The sequence below is a fragment of the Hyperolius riggenbachi genome, chromosome 1 (genome assembly GCF_040937935.1).
Source record: "Hyperolius riggenbachi isolate aHypRig1 chromosome 1, aHypRig1.pri, whole genome shotgun sequence".
In the NCBI taxonomy this organism is placed as follows: Eukaryota; Metazoa; Chordata; class Amphibia; order Anura; family Hyperoliidae; genus Hyperolius; species Hyperolius riggenbachi.
The window spans coordinates 215,530,851-215,558,031 of record NC_090646.1 but is presented as its reverse complement, the minus strand read 5'-3'; the positions used below and the strand labels follow the sequence as shown (position 1 = coordinate 215,558,031).

Sequence of the window (27,181 nt, the reverse complement as noted above, 5' to 3'; positions counted from 1 at the left end):
GGCAAGTATGAAGCAAGTATGCTTATTTAGACTTTTAATTTTCAGTTCAGGTTTTCTTTAAGAAAGGACACAGCATGTAAAAAGTGGGACGTTAGATGTTGTACTTCCCTTGAGAAAGCCCAATATAAACAGCCTGCACATGTATGAGCAGAAAGGAAAGGTGGAAGAATAGAATATTAAATATTCTACTTGTATTTTATTCCCCCACTCTGTCCAAATTCCTGCAGAAGACAGACAATTGTACTGACATCCATAACAGCAAGGAACTGGGTGTGCTGCTATACTACACTGTACAGTGCATATATCACAAGGGTGTGTCATCATTTGAGGGCGTTTCAAGGCAAATGACCCCTAAATGTACTCTAGCTTGGATGCTTCCCCTTTTATTCACTGGGCACTACCCTGGCATTCTCCACAGCATAAAAATTACCAGTTAGACAAAGCTTACAAACTGGCTCTTGTCACTATAATTCCTTAGTACTACCGGTACTTTATGTTTTATATTCTCAACAAGCTCATACTGGGATGAAATCTATACTGTCAAACCTCAGCAAGCTGGTGGTTATGAAAAGTACTTGGATCATAAAACATGCATTCAATCATATACTGTTAATATTAACTGCTGCTGTGGATATTCAAAGCACAACTACAGTCTGGCATAACATACAATTAAAAACCGGTTTCTGAACTTCATACTGGCTATAGTTATCCAGTTAGTTTTTGAAGCAAAAGTAAAAAAAAAAAAACCCAAACTGTCCTTGTCCATACAATTGTCCTTGTAAGCACCACACTGCTATTTCTAAACACTACAAAGCCACTTAAAGAGAACCCGAGGTGGGTTTGAAGATTATTATCTGCATACAGAGGCTGGATCTGCCTATACAGCCCAGCCTCTGTTGCTATCCCAAACCCCCCTAAGGTCCCCCTGCACTCTGCAATCCCTCAAATCACAGCCACGCTGCTGACAAACAGCTTGTCAGAGATGGCTGTGTTTATCTCTATAGTGTCAGTCTGCTGCTCTCCCCGCCTCCTGCAGAACTCCAGTCCCCGCCTGCATCCCTTCCCTCCCTGCTGATTGGAGGGAAAGGACGGGGGCAGGGACCGGAGCTATGCAGGAGGCGGGGGAGCAGCTGAGACTGACACTACAGATGTAAACACAGCCTCACAGCATGGCTGTGATTTATGAGGGATTGCAGAGTGCAGGGGGACCTTAGTGGGGTTTGGGATAGCAACAGAGGCTGGGCTGTATAGGCAGATCCAGCCTCTGTATGCAGATAACATTCTTTAAACACACCTCGGGTTCTCTTTAACAGCCTTCTAGCTATTTGGCTGACGCACAGAAGCTCTCTAGCTTTTTAAGACTTTACCAAATCCAATGCTCCAATATGGGGAAGCTTCTCGGTTTGCTTTTTTTTTTTTTTTTTTTTTTTTTAAGTGTGGTGTCACAATTCACTCATCTCTTCAACTACAAGAAAGGTCCAGTAGTAGCCTTAGCTACCGTAATATCTATGTTACGGCAGGGCCCTTATTACACTTTTACAGGGCTATGCAAACAGTTTTGCCCATGCAATAAAGCGAGGTGCAAAAATGAAATCATGCCTAGCAGAGGATGGTTTTGATCCATCAACCTCTGGGTTATGGGCAAAGCACACTTCCGCTGCCCCTTAAGAGAAAGTGTCATTAGGACCTTGCTGTAACAGATTGTAGTGTAACTATTTCAACTAATGAACCCTTAAACTTGAAGATTGTATACAAATGTAAGCAGACTGCAGAGTGGCGCAGTGGAAGTGTGCTGGGCCATAACCCAGAGGTTGATGGATCAAAACCATCCTCTGCTAGGCATGATTTCATTTTTGCACCTCGCTTTATCGCATGGGCAAAACTGTTTCCATAGCCCTTAAGAGAAAGTGTAATAAGGGCCCTGCCGTAACAGATATTACGGTAGCTAAGACTACTCCTGGGCCTTTCTTGTAGTTGTAGAGATGAGTAAACTGACACCACAAAAAAAAAAAAAAAAAGCAAACCAAGAAGCTTCCCCATATTGGAGCATTGGATTTGGTAAAGTCTTAAGCCAATGTGTTGTAAAAGACACAAGCTTTAGGTTAACAGGAATGGTTGCATGGCCACCTAGCTTTTCATCCTTCCCAGGCCAGCTAGGCTGGCTTCAGCCTGTAGTGTTGGTGGTATAGTGGTGAGCATAGCTGCCCTCCAAGCAGTTGACCTGGGTTCGATTCCATGCCAATGTATGTGAGCGTGCTTTTGACATCTTACAAATCCCTAGAAGACAAGATCCTACTTCTTGAGCAGGGAGGAGATTACACTTCCTGATTGATGTAAGATGCAAGATGTTGTAAAGCAGTTTAGGCCTGCAATTCAACATTCAATGTGATTTCTGACCTTAAAAAACACTGGTGTGTGTCAAATGTAGGTTTATTGAGACTTGACGTGTATCCCACTCAACCATGTCTCTGTCCAGGTATTAGACTGCTTGAAACATCTTTTCCATCATTTTTCTGGCCAGTATAATTTGTTCTAAATTTCCAAGTTCGCCTCCCCCGTTGAAGTCTATTGCAGTTCGCGAAAGTTCGCACGAACCAAACTTTCGCGGTAGGTTCGCGAGCCTAAAATTGGAGGTTCGGGCCATCTCTAGTGCCTAATCTACTGGAGCAGAGGAGAAATGTTGACTGTAGTTCCGCACAATGGATAAACACTCTCGCCTAGCAGCGCTGGCAGGGGCGTAGCAATAGGGGGTGCAGCGGTAGCGACCGCATCGGGGCCCTTGGGCCAGAGGGGCCCCGAAGGGCCCTCCCTCAACTACAGTATTAGCTCTCTATTGGTCCTGTGCTCATAATAATCACTTCTAGAGATACTTTGAATAGTGGTAATCATTAACAAACTGTTTCCCATCCCTTCTTTGCACCTCTGACTCTGTAGTTGCCATTGGCAGGTTTTGGTGCACCGTATCAATTGCTATGTATAGAGTGCTTGGGGGGCCCCATTGTAAAACTTGCATCGGGGCCCACAGCTCTTTAGCTACGCCACTGAGCGCTGGGTTTCTGGTTTTAATCTCTGGTTTGCCACCAAGCCACTATTTGCACTGAGTTTGTATATTCTCCCTGTATCTACAGAGATTTCCTCCCACATCCATATAAATAAGCCAATTCGCTTCCCCATAAAAATTGGCCTAGAGCCCTAGACCATGGACATAACCATGGCAGAGATTAGATTGTGAGCCCCACTGAGGGACAGTTTCGATTACAAATCTCTAAAGTGCTGCAGAAGATATCAGCACTATATACCATAAATACTAAAAACATTTATGGAACATGGCTGCATAGGTGTACAACAGTTTTGATCCCATTATTATGAATGCCAAGTTCCTTCTATGCTGTTCTAAAATTATATGTGACCTGCAAAGATGGTTAGACTTGGAGATTAAAAATTAGGCGTTTCAGGGCAATACTTTTTTTACTGCCAGGAATCATTTTGGAACCAGGCATTCAGCCATTAAGCACCTAAAATTCCCAGCACACTTGGTTCTAGGTTCCCCTAAACCATCAAAACCACCAGGTTAAGCAAATATAAAAAGGACAAAGGAAAAATACAATTGCACTAAAACAAAAAAAAGTTACAATAAAGACATCAGAAAAAGCATAATGTTAAGTGGTTGGCTAGCAATAAGTATACAGTACAAGCAGTTAGCGCCTGCTGATTGGAAAAATGACTAACCTGCCACTTAAAACTAATACCTGGTTATTAACAGGAACTAAAATACACAACTGTTCGTAAAGTAAAAAGGTCTAGTAGTTCATATGGTCGAGTCATCCTGCAACCAGGGATCATGCACTAAGGTAATAATTGGTTCACCCACATGTACAGATAGGCCAAACAACCACTTGGTGGAAAACTGTCACACGGGTCTGGATAGCTGCCACCAAGTCAGTATGTAATTGGGTAGGAGACTACCTCCAGATGCCAGTAAAGACTGCACACAGCGGCAGTGATCATCCATTAGCAGCTCATATGAAATAGGTCAAAGCAACGTCAGAACAGTAGATCAACATTTTTGTTTCGGGTTAATTTGCAAAGCAGATCAGCAGGGAAAGCAGACAGATAAACAAAATGCATCTTAATCAAAAGATGACTAAAGCCAGCTACAATATTCCATTCATAAGGTTTTTTTTTAAAAAAAAGTCAAATTCCTGTTCTGTAGACGCTCAGCAGCTGACTCTATAGTCAATATTGAATAGATGTTATCGGATGAATGGAACACACCCACTCAGACGCACTAGAAGACTCTGCAACAGACTGTAGCGAGGTACATCGCATCTGTACACCACGGATATAGTACTGCTTCAGCTGGATGCAGTGCGGTGTGAAGTTCTTGGAGCCATGGCAGTGCTGCTGAACACATTTATATTTGTTGAGCCATGGCAGTGGTGAACAGACTGGTTCTTTCCCCTCTGGCTAGTTGCTTTTTGGAGCTTGGTAGGCACAACTACAGCACTAAAGGATTTTTTTGGGCACACTATTCAATGGCCAATTATTGCAGTTTTTACTATGGGACTTTTAGATCTGTTACAAATAGTTAAAGAGGAACTTCAGCGTAAACAAACACTGTCATTAAGTTACATTAGTTATATTAAAATAGATAGGTAATATAATGTTAGCCACCCTGTTTTAGGCAAATCATCAGAAATCCATCATGCTTTGCACAGCATCATGGGAAAAATGCCTGGGTAATTTTCTTTGATGGGGCGGAGCTTAACTAAAATTGCAGCTAAAAATTATGCTTTGGTAAGAAAAACTAAGTGCTCATGCTGTGAAACTGTTAAACAGCAAGCCTTTTCAGTTCTGCTGAGTAGATTCTTAGTCTGGAGGTTCACTTTAATGAACAGAAATTATGAAATTGTGATACACAACGTCTTCATACAGGATAATAAATTGAAGACCACCACCCAGTGACAGATTTTGCTCTGAAGCACTAGATTCCATCAGGAAATGTTTATTCTCTCTGTGCCATCTCTGTTCCAGGAATTTATCCAGATTTGGATAAGGGTGTTTTCTGGGAATGTGAAGCATTCACTATCACAGTATACAGCTTAAACAGAGCTAGGAGATTGTATAAAAGGGAAGAGCTGTGTAAATGACTAAATACCAATGCGAATTGTTGGAATGAAAAAACTAAATATGAAGTCCAGTGTCTGACTCTAAACAATGCAGCGTCTGTGCCCGCTCCCATCACTAGATAATGTGACTTCCATACAGCAAGGGATTCTCCCATTTCATGGTGGGAGGGAAGCTCTCCCCCCCCCCCCCCCCCCCCCTTGGTTGAGACCTTAGATCTGACTATTAAAACATGTAAAAATCTTCATGTACACTGAAAAGGCAAAAGTTATAAAGTGTGCAGATACTGCTCATCCCCCCCTCCCATATGCACACTTTGCAATACAAAAATAGTGCACACCCCCCCCTCCGGTAGCCAATGGCCACTGTATGCCCCTGGCCCTCAATGACATACAGTGGTACCAAGCTCCTTTATGGGGAGTTTTTTTTTTTTGTGCTCAGTGCCTTTTACGCTACCATCACCACTCTTTTTGGCTCTGCACCATTCATTCTAATAGATTGAATATTTTTAGAGATGGTCGGTGAGATACAAATAGTCCCACTCCCAAGTTGATGCAGGGTTACATAAAATGTTGTATGCACATTTGTCACTTGAAAATAGACAGTGGCTGGATAGTGTAATGGTAAAGGGTTCTGAACACAGGAGACCAGGGTTCAAATCTCAGCTCTTCCTGTTCAGCAAGCCAGCACCTACTCAGCAAGTCATCCGTGTGCTAGACTCCCTAACAATGCCTACTGAGCGCGCCCTAGTGGCTGCAGCTTAAGTGCTTTAAGTCTGCCAGGAGAAAAGCGCAAGGTAAGTGTTATTTGTCTGGTCTCTGCAGCATGGATCAGTGAATAATGGCGCACAGCGCCTATGCATAAAAATGGCGCCGCATTAAAAAGATACGCTTATTGCTATTTATCGTTAGTACTGCATAATGACAGAAAGGGGAAAAAAGAAAAACTGCACACAGTAACGTTATTTATCAGTAGTGCCGTTCATATGCCAAACAGCAGACGTCACTGTGCACAGTAACGTTATCTATCAATAGCGCCCTAACATAAGCCAGACTTCAGAAGATATTTATCTGAAAAACAGTGAATGGATTTAATGCAATACTGTCAAGGTTAGGGTCAGGCACCACCAGGGGGAGGGGTCTTAGGGTCAGGCACCACCCGGGGGGAGTCTTAGGGTTAGGGTTCTGTGTGTTAACACTAAACAATAAGGCTTTAACGTTAAATAGCGATAAGTGTCAAATGGATTGGCGGCAACACCGCGCGCTATTATTCGCAGGCGCCATTTTCAGATGGACCCCTGCAGCAAGAGTATCGGCAGGAAATCAGAAATGAAATGGAGAAGCTGTAAGCGCCGTCTCTCCAAGAGAAGTTGAGAACTATTGCCAGGGCTACCTAAAACGAATTACCGGTACATTGTGGTAAAGCATTATCAGGAGGGATTGCTTTAACACTATACTTTGTTACCAGATTATTAAACTACAATGAAGCAAAGGATATTGCCCCAGAAATTCCTGTGCAGCCGTTGCTCATTTATAAATAGAATTAGACAAGAAGCAGGGATTTTACATACCCACACATCCCAACTACTAGCTCAATCTGGTACCTAAATGTGAATAGTTTTTGTCAAATGAAGCTTTGGCCACAAAAATTCCCGTTTTAAAAATTTTTGATCACATAACCTCAAACAGTCCAGCTGGAATAGTATCCTCTTTACTGTGGTTGCCAGAGTTTGCCGCTAGGCTCAGTATCCCCATATTGCTCACACTAAAAAAAGGGGGCAAGGCACAATTCTGCCAGAGAAAACTGCAGCCTCCATCTTAAGGTGTGTGTGTGTGTGTATGGGGGGGGGGGGGGGGGCAGGGCTCCTGACTGGGTATTTTAAGAGCTAGTGACCTTGTGCAGATGGATTTTTGCAGCAGAGTTGCTATTCTGAAGTACTCAGAATATTCAATCTATTCATTTAGTTTATTTTCAATGGGGTCTAATAGAGTGGTGCAAATTTTTTTTTTCCAGCTTGTCCTAGTTTCTATCTGTCAATGGTGGAGGAGCTGGCGTACCAAATCAGGTTGGACGAGCAGAGTACAGCTTTAACATTGGTGATGTAGAAGCTCTCAAGAAGCTCCTGGTCCATACCAAACAAACATCTTCAGTTGGTGAGGGAAGAATAGTCTCTGCTAGGCTTTCCTTGGGGCAGAGGCAGTGTTTACCTTCCAACTCCGGTCGTTAGAGATGGTTGTGCCTAGGAAGTGGATGCAGGATACTCTACTTCAGTGCAGCCAATATAGATTGGAAGAGGGGCGGGGGAAATGCTTCCTGAAGTCTATCATTTTGACGATTTTGGCAGGGTTAAGGACCAGCCTGTTCTCCATACAGCAGTGGCATATTTTGTCAACCTGCGGACAGTAGGCATGCTCGTCATTCTTTGTTACAAGGCGAATGATGGCGTGTTTGTTCCTAATGTTTTGAAATAAGTGGATGTCTGGGGCGTGTTTTGGTCTATGCCAGCCAAACGCAAATTTTTCACTTCTGCCTCTAGTGGGTAAGGTGTCAGAAAACACAAAGATACTATGACAGATGGCAGTCAATACACTGATATTCTAAACCTAGCTACAGCCTTGTCTAGAAATGTGAGAACTTTGTCAAATCGAACCAACTTGGATTTTATAGAGCTCAAAGTGGTAAACAAAAAGGTACTCTGGCTTCAGCAAGGCTATAAATGATTTAACACTGTAGTAGCTCCGATTAGTGCACAGGGGTGCTTTCTATGCATTTTTAAGCATAAATAGGCCTCATACATTTTCATTATGAATAGTTCATGAATATTTACAGTCCTTAACATCTAGAACACTTTATATTATACTAAAGCATGTCTAAGTGGTTTTTACCATCTCATAGTAGGTGGAAAGGAAAACCTGCTTGGCAAGTTTACCTGCATTTATTAATGTGAGAAGGCCAACACTGGATGCTAACAAAAGGAACTTCTGAGTGAAAAAAACGGCAGCATTGCCACAGCAGGGACAACCCTGTGCTTAGCTGATTGAATACAGCTGCACACTGCAGGCACTGATGGGGTTACTAATCCTGGCTGCACAGCCAGGAAAACTGGAAGCACACTCTTACTTGACCCGATGACACAGAACTAATATGCTCAGCCTCTTTAGATTTTTGGGTGGGTTCTGGACAAGAGTTGGAAAATCACTCTGTATAGAAAATAAAAGAAAGCTGTCTGCCACAGTAACACGCCTCGCTCTCCATAGCAGCGATGTATGGATCACAAGAAACTGCTCCATCCTGATCATTTATAAGCGCCGCTCCATGCACACATGTTCCCAGCTGCAGGCTGTCTCCTACAGGCCCTCATCTGCTGTCACGCAGCTACTATTCACACTAAGGGCCCTTTTACACTTAATCAGTTGCTCTCAGTTAAAAACGGAAAGAAAACTGATTCTCAAACAGGGGCGTAACTAGAAATCACTGGGCCCGCCTGCGAAAATGAGGATGCCCCCCCCCCCCCCCATAGGCGCCAAATCGTAATGGGGCAGAGTTTCACTATAAAATAATCCTAACGCAGCAATGTTTTACCAGAAATGAATCTTAAGTTGGGCAGCATTTCCCTATAAAATAATCGTAAAGTGGGCAGCAGTCACCAGAAAAAAAATTGCAATGTGGGCAGCAGTCACCAGAAAAAAAAAATTGCAATGTGGGCAGCAGTCACCAGAACGAACAATTGCACCTGTGGGGGGGGGGCGGGGGGGGGGGGGAAATCACTCATCTGGCGTGCAGCTCCGACGATCCTCCAGTAGCACATCTCCCGCGCTGACAGGCAGAGTGCAGGGCTATGGCAAGATGGCGCCCGAAGCCCTGTACTGGAGACAGTCTCCAGAGCAGGGCTGCGGCAGCCATCTTGCCGTAGCCCTGCTCTACCTCCTGGGAGACTGCGGGCAATGAACTGGCCCAGCGTCTATTAGACGCTGCGGCCAGTTCCACACCTGGCTGGGGGGGGGTCCCACAATTGGAGGGTGGCAGCGCTTCCCCTGCACACGGCTGGCAGGCCCCAGAGGGCCCCCCTGCGGCCGATGGGGTTGCATTCGCAGTTGGTACGCCAGCGTTTTCAAAGTAATGCCCATGTTTTCCTATGGCACACTTCACGCGTTTGAAATCTTCTTCCCTATGCACTGCTATAGAAAAAAAACGCATACCAACGCATACTAACGCACACCAACTGATTAAGTGTAAACGTAGCCGAAGGGAGGCAAAACAAGTTAGCATTCTGCCTTTCACATTCACACGTGCTTTAGCAATGCAGAGGTCCCTAGTTAATGATTTAATATTCCTACAGGCACAATAACGTATCTAAAAGTATTTGCAATTTAAAATCATATGCTAAGAGTCTAAACATAAAAAGGGAGGAACAAAATAAGGTTTTCAGAACTAACTATGGATAGGGCCTATGTCAGCTTACACAGGATAGGAAAATGGTTACCTCAGATTTTAGCAGCATGAACTTAGCATGGTTGATGTTTGACAAATTAGTATACAGGAATAGGACTCCTGTATGGATGGGTGACCTGTGCGGTTTAACCTTTCTACACAAGACCTGATTCAGTTTACTTCTTGCCCTTACAACATTACAGTTTTTAGCGCCTATCAATTGAAAACGTACTTAACAGTTAAGTACAAGTTAAAGTACCCCTGAATTGGGGAACAAAAATGGTAGTTTAATGCCCATACCAACTTATTTTTATTCCTTAGGTCATCTGAAACAATTGTGCAAAATCATTTAGGTGCCTTTTTTCTAAAATTACTTTATTTTTTATGTATAGAGCGCCAACATATGCCATAGCACGGTACAACATGCAAAGCAAAGAATGGGAAGCATAGATACATGAGCAGTTCAACATACTGTTCAATCAAGACAACCAGTGACACCAGTAGCAAACATGGAAAATAAAAGTGATCCTGCAACAAACAAATATGAAAAGCTCCATACTATAAAATTGTTATATTCAGTCTGGTTTAACTTCATGGCACTTAAGCAGAAGATAAATACAATAATACTTGGGCAGAAAGGTGATGGCTCACAACAGTGCTTTTAATTGCTTGTCTGCTTTTTCTATTTGCTGGGGGCTTGAAGTCAGCTGAAAGCGTCCATCACTGGCAGTAGTCTCCTGCATGTACATTTGAGCTAGCGGCAGCCGTTTGCTAGACGCGACATGCTTTTTTTGCGCCAGACAGTTACTGCACTACAGACACAAATGTGGTTACAAACACTCCCATTTAGTTGCATTATATAGTGTAACCAATAGGCACTTACCCCAGGCAATTGGGAGTTAAACTGTGCAGTCCATCTAAAAAGAGGCCTAAGCAGCTAGCACACTCCTCTTCCCGCTCAAAAGCCTTAAGTTTTAATCACAGCTCCGATGTTATCTGCATGGAGCTTTTATGCTCTACCTGTGTGTTTGCATGGGATACACACCAGGTTCATCCCACAAATATACTGCTAAGTTAACTGGCTTTCCCCTAAACTGATGTACCTAACTGTTGCATATACGCTTACAATGACAATCATAACATTTCCTCGATCATTTTGGGTCGCCCTTCTGCTGTATTGAGAGGGGGCAAATATTGGTTCACGCTGAGAATGATTGTATAGTTTTCCTGTATAGTTTTCCTGCATGTCCAGTAGCTATCTGTTGGAGGAAACTTGTCCACCTCTCCTTTGGAAGTCTCTACCACAGCCTATCAAGCATGATCTAAGCCTGGAAATTTTCAAATGTACCTGCAAGATGCACCTTTTCAAACATAATTTGCTATAGCTAGTATTTAAAGCTCACTTCCTCATCTGCTAACACCTTTGTCTACTCCCCCAGTCTCTCAGCCCCACTACCCTCTAGATCAGGCTTTCTCAACCAGGGTTCCCTGGAACCCCATGGTTCCTTGAGGACTCTGCAGGGGTTCCTTGGCATTTTACCCCATCGTGGGGGAAGTATAATAGAGCACACTATAATAGGTGGTACTGTAACAAGAAGCACTAAATTGGGGGGGGGGGGGGGGTCAGGAGACAGTATAATGAGTGGCAGTGTAATAGGAGATAGTGAAATTAGCAGCCTAACCTATTTAAAGACCATGCCTCCGGAATAAATGTAGGGGTTCCTCGAGACCAAAAAAAAATTGTTTGCAGGGGTTCCTTGAGATCCAAAAGTTATGTACAGGGTTCCTCCAAGGTAAAAAGGTTGAGAAAGGCTGCTCTAGATGGACAGCTCACAAGGGCAGGGACCTCCCCCTTTTGTTTCCAGTTCAATTTATAAAAATGAACATCAGTATTGTGAATGTTATTCAAATTACACATCAATTGTATGTATTGGTACTGGTGTCACTGGTTGTTTTAATTGAACAGTATGTTGAACTGCTCATGTATCTATGCTTCCCATTCTTTGTTTTGCATGTTGTACCATGCTATGGAATATGTTGGAGCTCTATACATAAAAAAATGAAGTAATTTTAGAAAAAAAGCACCTAATTGATTTGGAACAATTGTTTCAGATGACCTAAGGAATAAGTTGGCATGGACTTTAAACTAGACATCCCTCTAAAGGACAGTTACATTATAAACTCTGCAATGACCCTCAGAAAATAATGTGTGCTAGATAAATGCATAAAAAACGGATAATGCAAGACAATTTCTTCGATATGACATTAAAGCAAACAGCATCTACTCACTTTTGCCATTTTGCTGCTGATATAGTTTCGGAACTGCAAAGAGAAAAAACACAACAGTAAGATAGAGAAAAAAAAATTAACTCATTGTTTAAACTCAAAGCCGTGGAATGCTGCCCACAAAAGTTTTGGCATGAGGACAATAAAGGCTGTTTTCCCAAGACCCACTTTCAGGAAATTCCACAAAACAAGATGTATTCAGCTAATAACAAATTATAGATCAATTTGAAAAACAAAAGCCAGACAGAACCAGTGTGAAAATCTAATGAACCTGCCTCTCTGTGTTCAGGCGCAATCTGATAGCTACATCTACTTTACAGTAACATGAGTCTCTCGGCTTCAGAACTCGGATGTAAATCCGGCTGACAAAACATTTACGGATTCAAATTTGCATTAGCAATCTGTGTACCAAGTCTAAGTCTGAATTTGTGCATAGAGTAAACTTGACCCAGAGCAGAACCGTCTAGAAGTTCTAATTTCAAGCAGAGTTCACACCGCTCTGAAGCAGAAATATATAATTAGTTATCCATATTTTTTGGTGCAAAAGTGGAGCAAAGCATGACTAATCAGGATCCTTGAAATGTACATCTGCTCCATTTTTGCACCACTTAAGCTAGTTTAATAGCCTGAAGCGTACCTACCAGGGGGTAGACCACTCCGGGTGTTACTATGACATGGGTGACACCTGGGTAGAAGTAATGGAGGCTCTATTGGCCTTGCATAGCACAGGTGCATTTGTGAGCAATGGGCAATATAACTGTATCACAATGGCACATTCATATTTGTGCATTAGGGCTGGGACCCTCGAGTGCTTTTGTGAGAGTTTTTTGGATCGCCGGCAAATCGCCAGCAATTTAAAAAAAAACTGTAATGGATAGCGGAGATGCCGCCGCGGAGACGGGCGGCATGGCGGCTATCTCCGCATATCAGCCGGCAGCTTCGGCCACGCAGTTACATGTTGGTGCTCTGCCTGGTCCTTCTACTGCACATAGATTGAGGGCTACGCGCGTGCCAGGCAACAGGACCTTTATGCGAATAGAAGGGGAGTCAGCTAATCTGTCAGGTCAGCTGATTCCAAAAGCTATCTCGGATTGGCTGAGTGACTGGGGCAGCGCTGCGGAGCTACTAGGTTTATATATAGTGGTAGTCTGTCAGTTGCTCCGTGTTTGCTGTTGCAAATGCTAACGTGTGAGCGCTCAGTCAGATCCCAAAGTGTGCTAGAACTAGTGTTGGGCGAACACCTGGATGTTCGGGTTCGGGAAAGTTCGCCGAACATGGCCGCAATGTTCGGCATGTTCGGGCCGAACCCCGAACTCCCCGAACATCCCGCTTTTGGGGGCCCTATGGGGTCGCAGGCATAAGGGGGGAGCATGCCCCGATCGCGGGGGGGGTCGGAAATTCCCCCCACCCCCTCCGCTAGCGCTCCCCCCTCTGCCCGCTTCCCCATTCAAAAGTTAATAAGTGAAACTGTACCTGTGCGGCCGGTAGTGGGTGACTGGCAGTGGGCGGCACTATGGAGAGACTGAGGAGGAGGAGGAGTCCGGAGAGTGACGCGTTGAGGGAGGCCGGGCAGTGGGCGGATCAGCAGTAGTACCGTACTACTGCTGATCCGCCCACTGCCCGGCCTCCCTCAACGCGTCACTCTCCGGACTCCTCCTCCTCAGTCTCTCCATAGTGCCGCCCACTGCCAGTCACCCACTACCGGCCGCACAGGTACAGTTTCACTTCCTAACTTTTGAATGGGGAAGCGGGCAGAGGGGGGGAGCGCTAGCGGAGGGGGTGGGGGGAATTTCCGACCCCCCCCCCCCGCGATCGGGGCATGCTCCCCCCTTATGCCTGCGACCCCATAGGGGGCCAGTATTCGGGCGAACAGGGCCCTGTTCGTGCCGAACAGGGGCCCTGTTCGGCCAGGCAATGAGCCGTTCGGGCGAACCCGAACAGTTTGGCCGAACACCACCAGGTGTTCGGCCGAACGCGAACATCACCCGAACAGGGTGATGTTCTGCAGAACCCGAACAGTGGCGAACACTGTTCGCCCAACACTAGCTAGAACCAGCCGGAGCTGGGGATCCACACTTAGCCAGATTCTGTTGATAGCTTAAAGTACTAATTCATTGTATTATCTGTTATGACCTTTTGCTTCCATTGACTAGTCTCCTGCTTACTGACTCTGTACCTCCGCTCATCTGATTCATGTTGCCGACCCTGCCTGAACCGGACAATGAATCAGTCTTCTGTCTTTGTACCTTATCTGTCCATACATTGCCTACTCTGTCTGACCTTTGACTCACCAGTGGGCCTAGCCACTGGTGAGGAATCTGTGGCATTTCACCTGCTCCTCAGGTAAAGCCCAACTGCAGCACTGTCTGTAACACCGGCTCCTCAGGTGTCCCTTGGCGGCAGTGTAGTCTTAATCACCTGCTCCTCAGGTGATCATCCTTTGCAGCACAGTCAGTGGTTCCTGCTCCTCAGGTGTCCACTGGCTGCAGTAGTCTGAATCACCTGCTCCTCAGGTGATCATTGGCTGCAGTACTGTCTGAGTTACCCGCTCCTCAGGAGATCTCCTCTTACTGTTGCACCAAACACTATCTCACATTGGTTGTCCTGTGTCTGGCTATACTAGCATTATTGGTGATTCTGCAGATCACCACATAATCAGGTATAGCATCTGTATTATTGGTGATACTGCAGATCACCAATAATCAGAAAATCTGTTTTGCTGACACCAATCGTTACAAAAATACTGAATTAAACTGAATGGTGGTGAACTCACGAGAGCAATTGCGATTAGAGCTAATCATCACAGGACATGCAGCATTTTGTGAGCATTTACACTCTATGTATTGGAGCAGGGAAATAGTTTCTAAAATCACTTACAAAGGGCTACCACAAAACACTGGCGATTGCGTTTTGCGATGTGTAGTGGGTTCCAGCACTTAGTGGTTTGTGGAGAAAACGTTTTTTTGCACACAGTCTTTCAGACACTATGGGTATCATTCATAAAGCATTTCCGCATGCGGAAATGCTTAATACCGGTGACTTTACTGACCACTCAGCATAATCCCCATTCATAAAGGCTCTTTCCGCATGGAAAGCTGACAGAGCGATACATTTCCGCCCTGTGCGGAGTTTTTCTAGATTTATCTAGAAAAAGTTACAAACACGTCCATTCATAAGGATTAGAGCAAGCGGTATCCGAAAGGAAAATACCGCTTGCTCGACAGTAGCGATAGGCGGGCGGATTACATGTAAATGAATGGGACGGACCTCCCAAGCAGCATCAGACAGAGGAGCGCACGGAGGGAATCGGGCAGCTTTTATGTTTCCGCATGTCTTCTGCCACGCTACCGCCAGCTTCCTCCAGAAAACCTCCGCACTTGTATCGCAACAGGCAACTTCTTTATGAATGCCCACCCAGAAGTCTTAATTACCGGTTGCGGAGAAGAACGGTGTTTTCCCGCACTACCGACAGCCTCTTTATGAATGATACCCTATGCATGCATGTCCGCTTGTTTAAAATGTGCAAATGTTGCTACACTAACTAGTAACTGTTAGGCTGGATCCCCACCATAAGGCTCTATTCACACCTGCATTTTCAAAAAGCTGGCAATTTTTGCCTGCATTTTGCAGGAGTGATTTTTCTGCAATTTCACGTGGAAAGAAAAAAATAAAATAAAATCACTGAACAGTGCGGCGATTTAGTGGCGATCGCATTAAGCGCTTCTATAGCACTGCAACGAGGTCGCCGAGAAATCGCCTGAGAATGGTGCAGGCGACGTGTTTGCGTTTGGCATTCTTGGGCGATTTGCGTTAATCGCCCAAGAAAAAGCCCATAGGACTTTTTTACGCTAGCTCTTTTAAAAAGCGCTAGCATTTGAGCGTTTTGCCGAAATCGGGGCAACACACTAGTGGGATTTTTTTCTTTTCTCAGTGCTTGTGATTGCTGAGCACTTTGAAAGATTTTTAAAAATCACTCCTATTCACTTTCATTAAAATCGCTGTAAAAATCACCACTAGTTCAACTTGTGCGATCGCTGTAAAAACCAATTTGCGCAATCGCAGTATTTTTTTACAGCGATCACGCAAATTGAACTAGTGGTGATTTTTACAGCGATTTTAAAAAGCTCTCAGAAAGCGCTCAGCAATCACAAGCGCTTATAGTGTGGATCAAGCCTAATGCTACATACACACTTGAAAGATGAAAGATATCGGACCAATTTTACCCCTTCCATGTAGTATGAGAGCCATAAGGTCAGTACACACGCCGGACTGGAGGCAACGATGGGTCCGTCGTCACCTCCCGCTGGGTGGGCGTTCCAGCGACAGTCCGGCGTGTGTACAGTCTGTCTGCAGACTGATACGGCTGTTTCTGAGCGATCCGCCCGGCGGATCGCTCAGAAACAGCCGTATCAGTCTGCTGACAGACTGTACACACGCCGGACTGTGCTGAAAACACGCCCAGCAGGAGGTGACGACGGACCAGTCGTCGCCTCCAGTCCGGCATGTGTACGGACCTATACTCTACACAGTCTATTCTATTGAGCTGAACTCCCCATCAGATAGAAGTCTTTGCAAGATGCTGCACACAAGGATGCTGTACACATTCAGCAGATCAGTATCTGCAAAAGATCTGTTCCTGCAAAAGATCCGTTCCTGCAAATTGCATTTATAGTCTATGATATCTGCAGATCTTATACACAGCTTGTTTAACAGACATTCATCTGCAGATCAGATCCACCTGGATGGATCTTCAGATCTGCAGATGATTGTCAGATATGCAGATTAACGTCTGTTAAACAAGGTGTGTATCAGGATCTGCAGATATAGACTATAGGTGGCCATACACTGGTCAATTTGCCATCAGATCGACCAACAGATAGATCCCTCTCTGATCAGAGAGGGATCGTATGGCTGTCTTTACTGAAAAGAGATTGTGAATCAGAACAGAACATTTATATCACGCTTTTCTCCTGGCGGACTCGGCACGAAATCGATTCACCATCTGTAAAGCTGCCGCGGCCACCGTCCCCCCTGCATACATTACCTGCTCCGCCAGAGGTTGTCCCTGCTGCTCCTTCTCCACTGGGTTCTGGCAGGCTTCACTTCTTCCTGGCCAGGGAAGTTTAAACAGTAGAGGGCACCCTACTGTTTAAATTTCCTGTCGGGACAGGAAGAAAAATGAAGCCTGCCGGAATCCAGCAGAGAAGGAGCAGAGGTAACACGCGCCGGCGGAGCAGGTAATGTATTGCTGCTAGCGGCGGTCATTCGAACGCCGCTATCGACACTCCCGACCCACCGGCAGTCGAGCAAAATCTTCCACACGGACGGATCAACGGGAACAATCGATTTCGGATGGAAATTGATCGTTCGGACAGCATTTGCGCAACAATTTCACAGCAGATTCGATCACAGTGATCAAATCTGCTGTATATCGGCGGGAAAATCGCTCCGTGTATGTGCCCCTTTAGAATGCATTTTGCAGGAACAGATCTTTTGCAGATACTGATCTTTTGAATGTGTACAGCATCTTTGTGTGCGCAGCATCTTGCAAAGTTTTTTATCTGATGGGGAGTTCAGCTCAACAGAATAGACTGTAGCATATGGCTCTCATACTACATGGAAGGTGGTAAAATGGGTCTAATGCTAGGCATACACGGCAGTGTACTTTATCAATCGAGCCGCTGATGGCTCGATTGATAATTTCTGACGTGTCCGATCACGCGGGGGATCGATTCCCAGCTCGATCCCCGCGGGCGCACAATAGGCAAGAACAAAGCGCTGATAAGCACTGAGAAGAAAGTGCCCGCGGGGACGAGCGGGAATCGATCCGCGCGGACGAGCGGTGACGCACTGGCTCCATACAGGTGCACTAGCTGCTAGATAGTATGCGTGTATGCCCAGCATAAGATCTTTCATTAATCTTTCAAGTGTGTACACACCATTAGGGTAGGAGCAAACTAGGCAGAACCGCATATGCATTTTCCACTATGTGCTATGGAAAACGCATATGCGATTGTGCCTAGTGTGTTCCACTGAGAAAAGAAAAAAAAAAAAAAAAAACCAGGCCTATATTCAAGTCACCTTTTTCTGCTGAGTTTTCTTCATGGAGAAAATTCAGGAGAAAGAGTTAATTGAATATGAGCCACAGTGTGCCAAATTATGCTGCAAATAAATGCCTTTTCTTGCATGCAAAAAAAACAGAACAAATGCATTAAATGTGACCAAGTCCATTGGCTTACATTTGTATGTTTTAATGTGACTATGCATGTGGAAAACCGCATGCAAATGTGTAGTGTGAACCCAGCCTTTTAGGCAAACTTTCTAATCATCTCTACTAAGGGCCACTGCACACCAAAAACCTCCAGCAGATCCGCTAGAGGTTTATGAAGCAGATTTCAGAGCAATTCTAGGCATGTTTAGAGGTTTTCTAAACATGCCTAGCGTTTTTTTGGAGCATTTTGTGTAGCAGATTTCATATATTGTTACAGTAAAGGTGTTACTGAACAGCTACTGTAACAAAAACTTCTGGAAAACCGCTCTGATCTAATGTTTTTCAGAGCGGTTTTCCATTTTCCTTTACTTTAACACTGAGGCAGAAATGCCTCAGAAATCACAAAAAAAAAAACCGCTCTGGTGTGCACCATCCCATTCACTTTCATTAGCCAAGCGGTTTTACCCCTGCAAGAGTTTTAAAAACGCTTCAGAACCGCTATGGTGTGCATCAGCCCTAAGGCCTAGTGCACACCAAAATCCGCTAGCAGATCCGCAAAATGCTAGCAGATTTTGAAACGCTTTTTCTGTAGCGTTTCAGGTAGCATTTTGCGGTTTTGTGAAGCATTTTTGGTGTAGTAGATTTCATGTATTGTTACAGTAAAGCTGTTACTGAACAGCTACTGTAACAAAAAGGCTTGGCAAACCGCTCCGAAGTGCCGTTTTTCAGAGCGGTTTGCGTTTTTCCTATACTTAACATTGAGGCAGAAACGCCTCCGCAATCCAAAATCTGCAGCAGCCCGGAGTATGCGTTTCTGCAAAACGCCTCCCGCTCTGGTGTGCACCAGCCCATTGAAATACATTACCCAAGCGTATCCGCAGCCGCAAGCGGATTGCAAAACGCAGCAGAACCGCTCTGGTGTGCACTAGGCCAAACTGAAAAACCCATTCTGAGGGCTTGTTCACACTAGGGCCCAGTGCACACCAAAACCGCTAGCAGATCCGCAATATGCTAGCGGTTTTGGGAGCTGATTTCAGAGCGATTCTAGGTATGTTTAGAGAGGTTTTCTAAACATACCTAGCGGTTTTGCGTGCGTTTTTGTGTAGCAGATTACACATATTGTTACAGTAAAAGATGTTACTGAACAGCTACTGTAACAAAAATGCCTGGCAAACCGCTCTGAACTAGCGTTTTTTCAGAGCGGTTTGCGTTTTTCCTATACTTTACATTGAGGACAAAACGCTTCCGAAAACCGCAAACGCGCAGCAGGAGGCGCATTTGCGGCTTGGCAAAAACCGCAAACCGCCGGTGTGCACCATCCCATTGCTATACATTAGACAAGCGTTTTTAGAGGCGGATGCGGCCGGCGGATCGCTCCAAAAACCGCTCGGTGTGCACTGGGCCTAAGAGTGTTTCGCCCCCCCCCCCCCCCCCCCCCCCCATTGCTGGCAAATTTTTCAGAGTGCTTCTGCAACGTTGCTCTATGTGAGTGTTCTCACATGAGCGATGGGCTTTCTGTCCAATCGCAAACACGGCTCCTGTACCATTTCCTGACAGTTTGCTCTTTAATACAAAGTATAGAGAAATCACAAAGCATTTGAAAAAAAAAAAAAAAAAAAAAAAAAAAAAGGAAGAGATTTGCCCAGCGCTTTCAAGAATATTGTATTTGATCAGTCCCAGGTCAAAGAGATCACTTCCTAAGTGTCTTCAGGAGAAGAAAAAAAAGTGCATAGAAAAGCGCTTAGAACTTTGAAAACAAAGGGAAAAAAAAAAATCACTTACAAAAGTGCTTAGCACTAGCGATTTATAATGTGAACTAGGCCTCAGCCAGGATTTCAAGAAAGCACAGGATCAGCCACAACAGTAAGCCGTATTATGCTAGGTATACACTAAGATTTTCTGGCACATTTAGGGCTCTTTCAGACTTAGACGTTGTGTTGCAGGGGACATTAAGGTCACATAACGTCCCCCAACACAACGCTTGCTGGTGGCAAAGGTGGACGCTATATATAAAGCCGCATTAAGCAGCTCTCGGTGCGCCGTTAAAATGACTGGAGACCACGTGATCGGAACACTCCGCATCACGTGGTCCCGCCAGCCAATAAGCGGCCGCTCCAGGAAGTAAACACTGCAGTAGTGTTGGGAAGTCCGTCTCTTTTCAATGAATCGATTAATTGAAAAGAAGCCGAACTTCCCATCACTACATTGCAGTGCCGTGAATATTAATTAGCCATGTGGCTGGCCACAATAGCGGACTCTCCCCCCCTCTCTCCTGCACGAGTAAAATTAAAAAAAGAAAAAACCCCACACATTACTGAGCATGTGCAAACAGTCTAACGCGACTAAAACCGCTATAACGCACAGCATGCTGCACTTTATTTGAACGTGTAGCGTTACACTGTAACACAACGTGGGCACTGAACAGCCCATTGATTTTTCATTACTGTGATTTGGGCTGCGTTACAGGCTGCTCTAACGTGCGCCTGTAACGTCCCACTCTGAAAGCAGCCTTACTGTACAATCGATTTCCAACATGTTTGATCTGAATTCAGCTACTGGACCTCCATTGTGGATATATTACATGTAGTATGGCAAGTCATTCTGGAGAGTGGAACCACGAAGGGGGGGTGGGGGCTTAGCGTTGCGATTGATCCCTTTGTGGTGGTGGCACATCCCCCGGGAGTGCAGCACAGGGTGCAGAGTAGAGATGGCCCGAACTACCAGGGTTTGCGATCGCAGAGAACCATGAACTTTTCCGGAAGTTCGGTTCGCCCCCATAGTGCATCATGAGGGTCAACTTTGACCTTCCACATCACAGTCAGCAGGCACATTGTAGCCAATCAGGCTACACTCCCTCCTGGAGCCACTCTCCCCGCCCCCCCCCCCCCTTATAAAAAGGCAGGCAGCGTCAGGCTTTGGACTCACTCACGTGCCTGCATTAATTAGAGAAGGGAAAACTGCTGCAGACTCTAATAGGGAAAGTTTAGTTAGGCTCTTGTAGGCTTGTTAGCTTGCTTATTTATTGCTAAAAAAAAAAAAAAAAAAAAAAAAAAAAAAAAAACACCCCTCAACAGCTCTTTTGAGAGCTAATCTTGTTCCTGTGATTTTTTTTTTTGAGTGCCGCCCACTGACAGTTGTGTTGCATAGACTGTGTGTGCGTGCGTGCGTTGCACATTTGTAATCCCAATCATTGCACGTACCTACGTGAGCGCACGCATGGTTAATACCACCAGTCATTGCACCTGTTCATGGTACTAGTGTGTGACAGCTGCACATTTGTAATACCAATCACTGCAGTGCATACCTGTAACCTGTGCAGTGCACCTAAATGAGCGCAAGCAGTGTAATATACCACCAGTCACTGCACCTGTTTACGGTACCTGTGACAGCTGCACATTTGTAATACCAATCCCTGCATACTGTTCTATCATTGACTAATCCTTCTCCCATGTCCACGCAGGCAAGGACAGGACGCTCCAGCGCTCTCATGGTGATGAGAGACATGCTTTAGTCCAACACCTCACCTTTGCCCTTCTGAATCCACCCTCCACCAACGCCTCGACCGGCAGGTAGCCGACTACCTGGCCTTAATTGTGCATGTAGACACTGAGCAGCGATGAACCCTTGGACTACTGGGTGTGCAGGCTTGACCTATAGCCAGAGCCGTCTCAATTTGCCATCCACTTCTGTCTTGCCCTGCCTCAAGCGTCCTGTCAGAAAGGACCTTCAGCGCAGCTGGAGGCATTGTCACTGAGAAGAAAAGTCGTCTAAGTCACAAAAGTGTTCAGTACCTCACCTTTATCAAAAATGAATGAGGCATGGATCCAAGGGCTACTGCCTGCCCGAAGACTAAGTCAGTCCCCGCACACAGCATCTCTGCCTGCAGGTCGCTTAAAGAGACTCTGTAACAAATTGTTTATCTTTATTTCTTCTATGCTATAAGTTCCTATGCCTTTTCTAATGTGGTCTGGCTTACTGCAGCTTTTCCTAATTGCACAGTAGCTGTGTTATCTCTGTTATATGATCTAATCTTCTCTCTATAGTCGGCACAGTCAGGCTGAGGCAGTCAGACTGGAATGTGCAGGGCTGCTTGTGATTAGCTAGAAGCTGTACACACCCCCTGCAGGCTCTGTGTGACTAACACACTCTGCTTAGCTGAGCCTATTAGAAGCTGGTTAGTTTGTTTGTAAACACTGCCTAAAACTGGCAATTACAAGCCAGGTTTGCAGCAGAGAATGGCAGAAACAGCACAGAGGGGACCAGGAGCACATAATGAATAGAATGGTATGCTTTTTATTGTAAGAATTTCAGAGTACAGATTCTGCCTTCTCCGCCACCACCAACAGGGTCCAGGACTCCAGGTGGATTCCTGAATTTTTAAGGCCGCTGCTAGCAGAGGACACTAATAATTTTTCTGGTGCGTGTACATGCCTGCCTAATTTTTCTGGCTGCACTGCAGCTGCAACAACATAACAAAAGGCATGTACATGTGCCCATCCCCCTTCGTGATCATTACCTTGCCGCACGTATCAATGAAGCAATCACCGACGGCTATGAGTGTCTCGGGTGGGGGGGAATGAGGTTGTTGCTTCATTGTGGACAGACCAAATTTGATAAGCTGGACAGTCACTGTTCTATCATAGAGCTACCACAGCCCGGCGACCATACGGGCTTGAAAAATCGCCACGGCCTGAACACAAACAGCCGTTTGCGGTGCGTTACACAGCGAGTTTGGTGTGTCAGTGTGAAGCAGTACTCTAATTACACTCCCTGATTGATCTATATACATGCAAGATGTTTTAAAGCACTTTAGGCCTGCAATTTAGCATTCAATGCGATTTCTGCCCTTAAACGCTGCTTTGCAGTCAATCCAGATTTTTCCCCAGGACTTTTGGCATCTATCCCACTCCGCCATGCCCCCCTACAGGTGTTAAGGTGCATACACACATGCGACTATAGTCGTTTCAAATGACGATAGTTTTAAAAAAAAAAAAAAAAAAAAAAAAAAAAAATTAGCTTTGCGGATTTTTCCCAACGACGATCGTTTGCAAAAGTAGTACATCGTTGGAAAACGGTCGTTCGTACTAGGCTTGACATGCGCATTTTGCTTTTTCTCCATGGAACTTTTCATTTTTATGCGCAAGCGCAATAGTTGCTTTAGGTGATGTAACTGTCGTTCTAACCATCAGATCGTTACACACTTTTAAAAACTAACTTAGGTCGTTCTTTCGTCAATTAAAAGTTAGTTTGTCGTTCACAACGAACGATCGTTGTCGCATGTGTGTATGTAGCTTTAGACCCCTTGAAACATCTTTTCCATCACTTTTGTGGCCAGCATAAATTTTTCTAGTTTTCAAAGTTCGCCTCCCCATTGAAGTCTATTGCGGTTTGCAAAAGGTTGCACGAACCAAACTTTCGCAGAAGTTCGTGAACCGAAAATCGGAGGTTCAGGCCATCTCTAGTGCAGAGCATCTATTTTAATACTTGGCACTATATGCGCTCTTTGAACTTATATTCCAGAGTATTGTTTGCTGCCTTGTACACATAAGGAGAGGTGGACAATAGAGATGTCGCGAACGGTTCGCCTGCGAACGGTTCCAGGCGAACTTTGGGGGTTCGCGTTCGCCTGCATCAGGCAAACTTTTGCAGAAGTTCGATTCGCCCCATAATGCTCTATTGAGCAAAACTTTGACCCTCCATATCACTGTCAGCAGACATTATTGTCAAACACACTTCTCTCACTGCTGGAGGCCCACCCACCCTTCTTCAAGCAAGGTCCTTTATACCATTTGACTCAGTTGTCTGCCTACACTAATTAGTTATGGGACAGCTGCTACACACTCTGCTAGGGAGATTTTAATTAGCCTCTTGAGGGTCTCATCCCTCCTCCCACCTCCCTCCTCCCCTTCTACCTATTACCTCCTACCGGAGGAAGGAGGGTCTCTTCTGCCAGGGAATTATACTATTTTAAAAACCAGTATATAACATACCATGGATGGGAATCGAACCCAGCTCTCACTGTGTGGTGGCCAAGCCACCCTAACCACTGTATTACTACAGTAGTAAGTGAAGCTGGCCTAAAATTTACCATTTATGCTCAATGCAATAGAAACAGGTTGCTTACAGGGAAGCTTAACTGAGAGTGATATGGATGTTTCCTGTAAACAATACCAGTTGCCTGGCAGTCCAGCTGATCTTTGTGACTGCAATAGTGGCTGCATCACACCCTGAAACAAGCATGCAGCTAATCCAGTCTGACTTCAGTCAGAGCACCTGATCTGCATGCTTGTTCAGGGGCTGTGGCTAAAAGTATTAGAGACACAGGATCAGCAGGTGATTCAGGCAACTGGTATTATCTTAAAAGGAAAAATCCATATCCTTCTCCGTTTAGGTTCCCTTTAAGGATTTGTAGCATAAAAGCCAACTAACATTGGCTGGGATTTGAACCTGGGTCTCACTGTGTGGTGGGCATGCACCCTAACCACTGTACCAACTGAAGCTGGCCTAAAAATTACCATTTATGCTCAATACAAGAGAAAAAGTAGACAAGACAAACAACATTTACATCACACTCTTCTCCTGGCGGACTCAAAGCACCAGAGCTGCAGCCACTAGGGCATGCTCTATAGGCAGTAGCAGTGTTAGGAAGAGAGAGATATGAATCTACCTGGCTATCTGGGGTTCTCTTTGGACAACTGTTGAACACAAAAGAGAAGGCCATGTCTGGCTACATATCTGTAAGCAGTGGCTGCATGGTGTAATGGATAAGGGCGCTGCCTCTGACACAGGAGACCAGAGTTCAAATCTCGGTTCTGTCTGTTCAGTAAGCCAGCACCTAGTCAGTAGGAGACCTTAGGCAAGTCTTCCTAACACTGCTACTGCCTATAGAGCATGCCCTAGTGGCTGCAGCTCTGGTGCTTTGAGTCCGCCAGGAGAAAAGTGTGATATAAATGTTAGAAGGGTAGAAGGGAGGAGGGAGGAGACCCACAAGAGGCTAATTAAAATCTCCCTAGCAGAGTGTGTAGCAGCTGTCCCATAACTAATTAGTGTAGGCAGACAACTGAGTCAAATGGTATAAAGGACCTTGCTTGGAGGAACGCGGGTGGGTCCTCCAGCAGTGATGTGTATTTCACTCAATCAGGTGTGCCTCCATTAGAGCTCTTGAAACATGTTTTCTATCATTTTTCTAGCCAGTAGAATTTTTTTAAATTTTCAAAGTTCGCCTCCCCATTGAAGTCTATTGCGGTTCGCGAACCGAACCTTTCGCGGAGGTTCACGAACCGAAAATCGGAGGTTCGCGACATCTCTAGTGGACAAAAAATGCAACTGGTGGCAGATCTATGCATATGTGGGAAGTAACTTGTTTTGCTGCGATCGCCTGAATGTTCTGGTCTGACCATTGTAAAGCAGTTATTGCTTTGAAAATATCCACACATCACATTAAATTAGCTTTTCAAATTACAAGCATTTAGAAAAGCGCTTCCAAGTGATAGAAAAAAAAAAAAGCCACTCAGGGCTCGTTTCCACTATTGCGGTGCAGAATCGCCTGGATTCCACCGCTGTTGAAATTCCATGAATTAGCATGCGGATGCGAATTTTTGCGCGTTTTTTGCCGCGAATTCGCATGCGAATACGCATAGGTGAGGGTATATGCGAAATTAACCATGTCACTGCCTGTTTGAATTACATTGGTACCTATGCGAATTCGCATGCGAATTCGCATGAAAATTCGCATACCATAGCCGCATGCGAATTTCCTATTAAATACATTAGCGGCGATTCGCATGCATTCCACTCGCAGGCGAATTCGTTGGCTCTTTTGTGCGTTTTTTTACCGCTGAAAAAAACGCACCTCAACAACGCTACAGTGGAAACAGGCCCATCCACTTGCATTACATGTGCGAATCTGCATGCGTTGGACGCATGCAGATTCGCGATAGTGGAAACGAGCCCTCAGTGCGATGCATGTACATATAAAACTGCTTCTACAGGGAGTTTACAAGTGGAGTAGTAGCATTTATGTACAGTATGGTTACACTGTACCACTCCAATGTATAATAGTGTGTGCTTGTGCTCAACATCAGATGCATACCATTCTGTTGGTTGAATAGATGCACATTCCGTTGGGGGGGGGGGGGGGAAGCGCAGGGAGAGAAACACCATATCTTCCCATTCTGATACCTGAATTGGCAAAACTGAACACCATAAAGACATGTGAATGGGCCAGCGGGAGAGAGGGACGCTTTCAAAATTTCCACTGCCGTCCATTCTGGGGAACAGTTCAGCAGCAAAATTAGCAGGCGTTGAACTGGAGTGTCACGGGGAAAAAAAATCCACTTAGGTTGATACAAATTTTTTGCATGGGGCAAATCAAATTTAGAAGGCTTATGATTAATTCCCAAGTAAACTGATTAATAGGGATGGTCAGTGAGATGCAAATAATTCCAAGTTGATGTAGGGTTATGCAAAATTTGTGTGTGTAAATATGCATCTTGAAAGTGGATCAATCCAATTCCACCATTTTAAAGCTGCATATATTTATATATATATTTGCATCTCACTGACCATCCCTACTAATTTATTAATCAGTCCAGGTATCAGTAATTAAGTTAAGCTAATCAATCCTGTGTAAAGTTCCAGGTAATGCTCACTGTAGATCAAATAATTAAGATAACTCTAGTTAGGTCAGGTTGTTACTAGGGGTGGTCAACGTGATGTAAATAATTTATTCATTGTATTTATAAAGCACCAACATATTATGCAGCGCTGATCATTCCAAATTGATGCAGAATTATGCAAGTGTATATAGCTGAAAAGTTATTGAATCTCCATTTTTAAGCTGCATACAAATCTGCATCAGTTATTTGCACCTCATTGATCACATTGAGGCCTGGAACCCACTAGAGCAGTTTTTTTAAGCGTTTAGGGAGCGCTTTCAGTTGCTAGTGATCCCCTAACGCTGTGCCAATGTAAATGGATGGGACTGATTCCACTAGAGCGATTGAAATTAAGCAAAACGCAAATCGCAGGACATGCAGCATTTTGGGAGCGTTTCCATTCTAATGAATTGTATAGGAGCAGGGAAACGCTACCAAAACAATATCACAAATTGGTATCGATAGAGAT

General features: G+C 44.8%; 1 protein-coding gene across 1 annotated transcript in view; it reads right to left on the bottom strand.

Moving 5' to 3' along the window:
- ANXA5 (annexin A5) overlaps positions 1 to 27,181 on the bottom strand; it is an 86,708-nt gene that overhangs the window by 58,511 nt on the left and 1,016 nt on the right. Inside the window, exon 2 of the mRNA XM_068270256.1 lies at positions 11,848 to 11,880. Coding sequence (XP_068126357.1) covers positions 11,848 to 11,856 — 9 coding nt within the window. The 5' untranslated portion in view covers positions 11,857 to 11,880. The remainder of the gene's footprint in view (positions 1 to 11,847; positions 11,881 to 27,181) is intronic.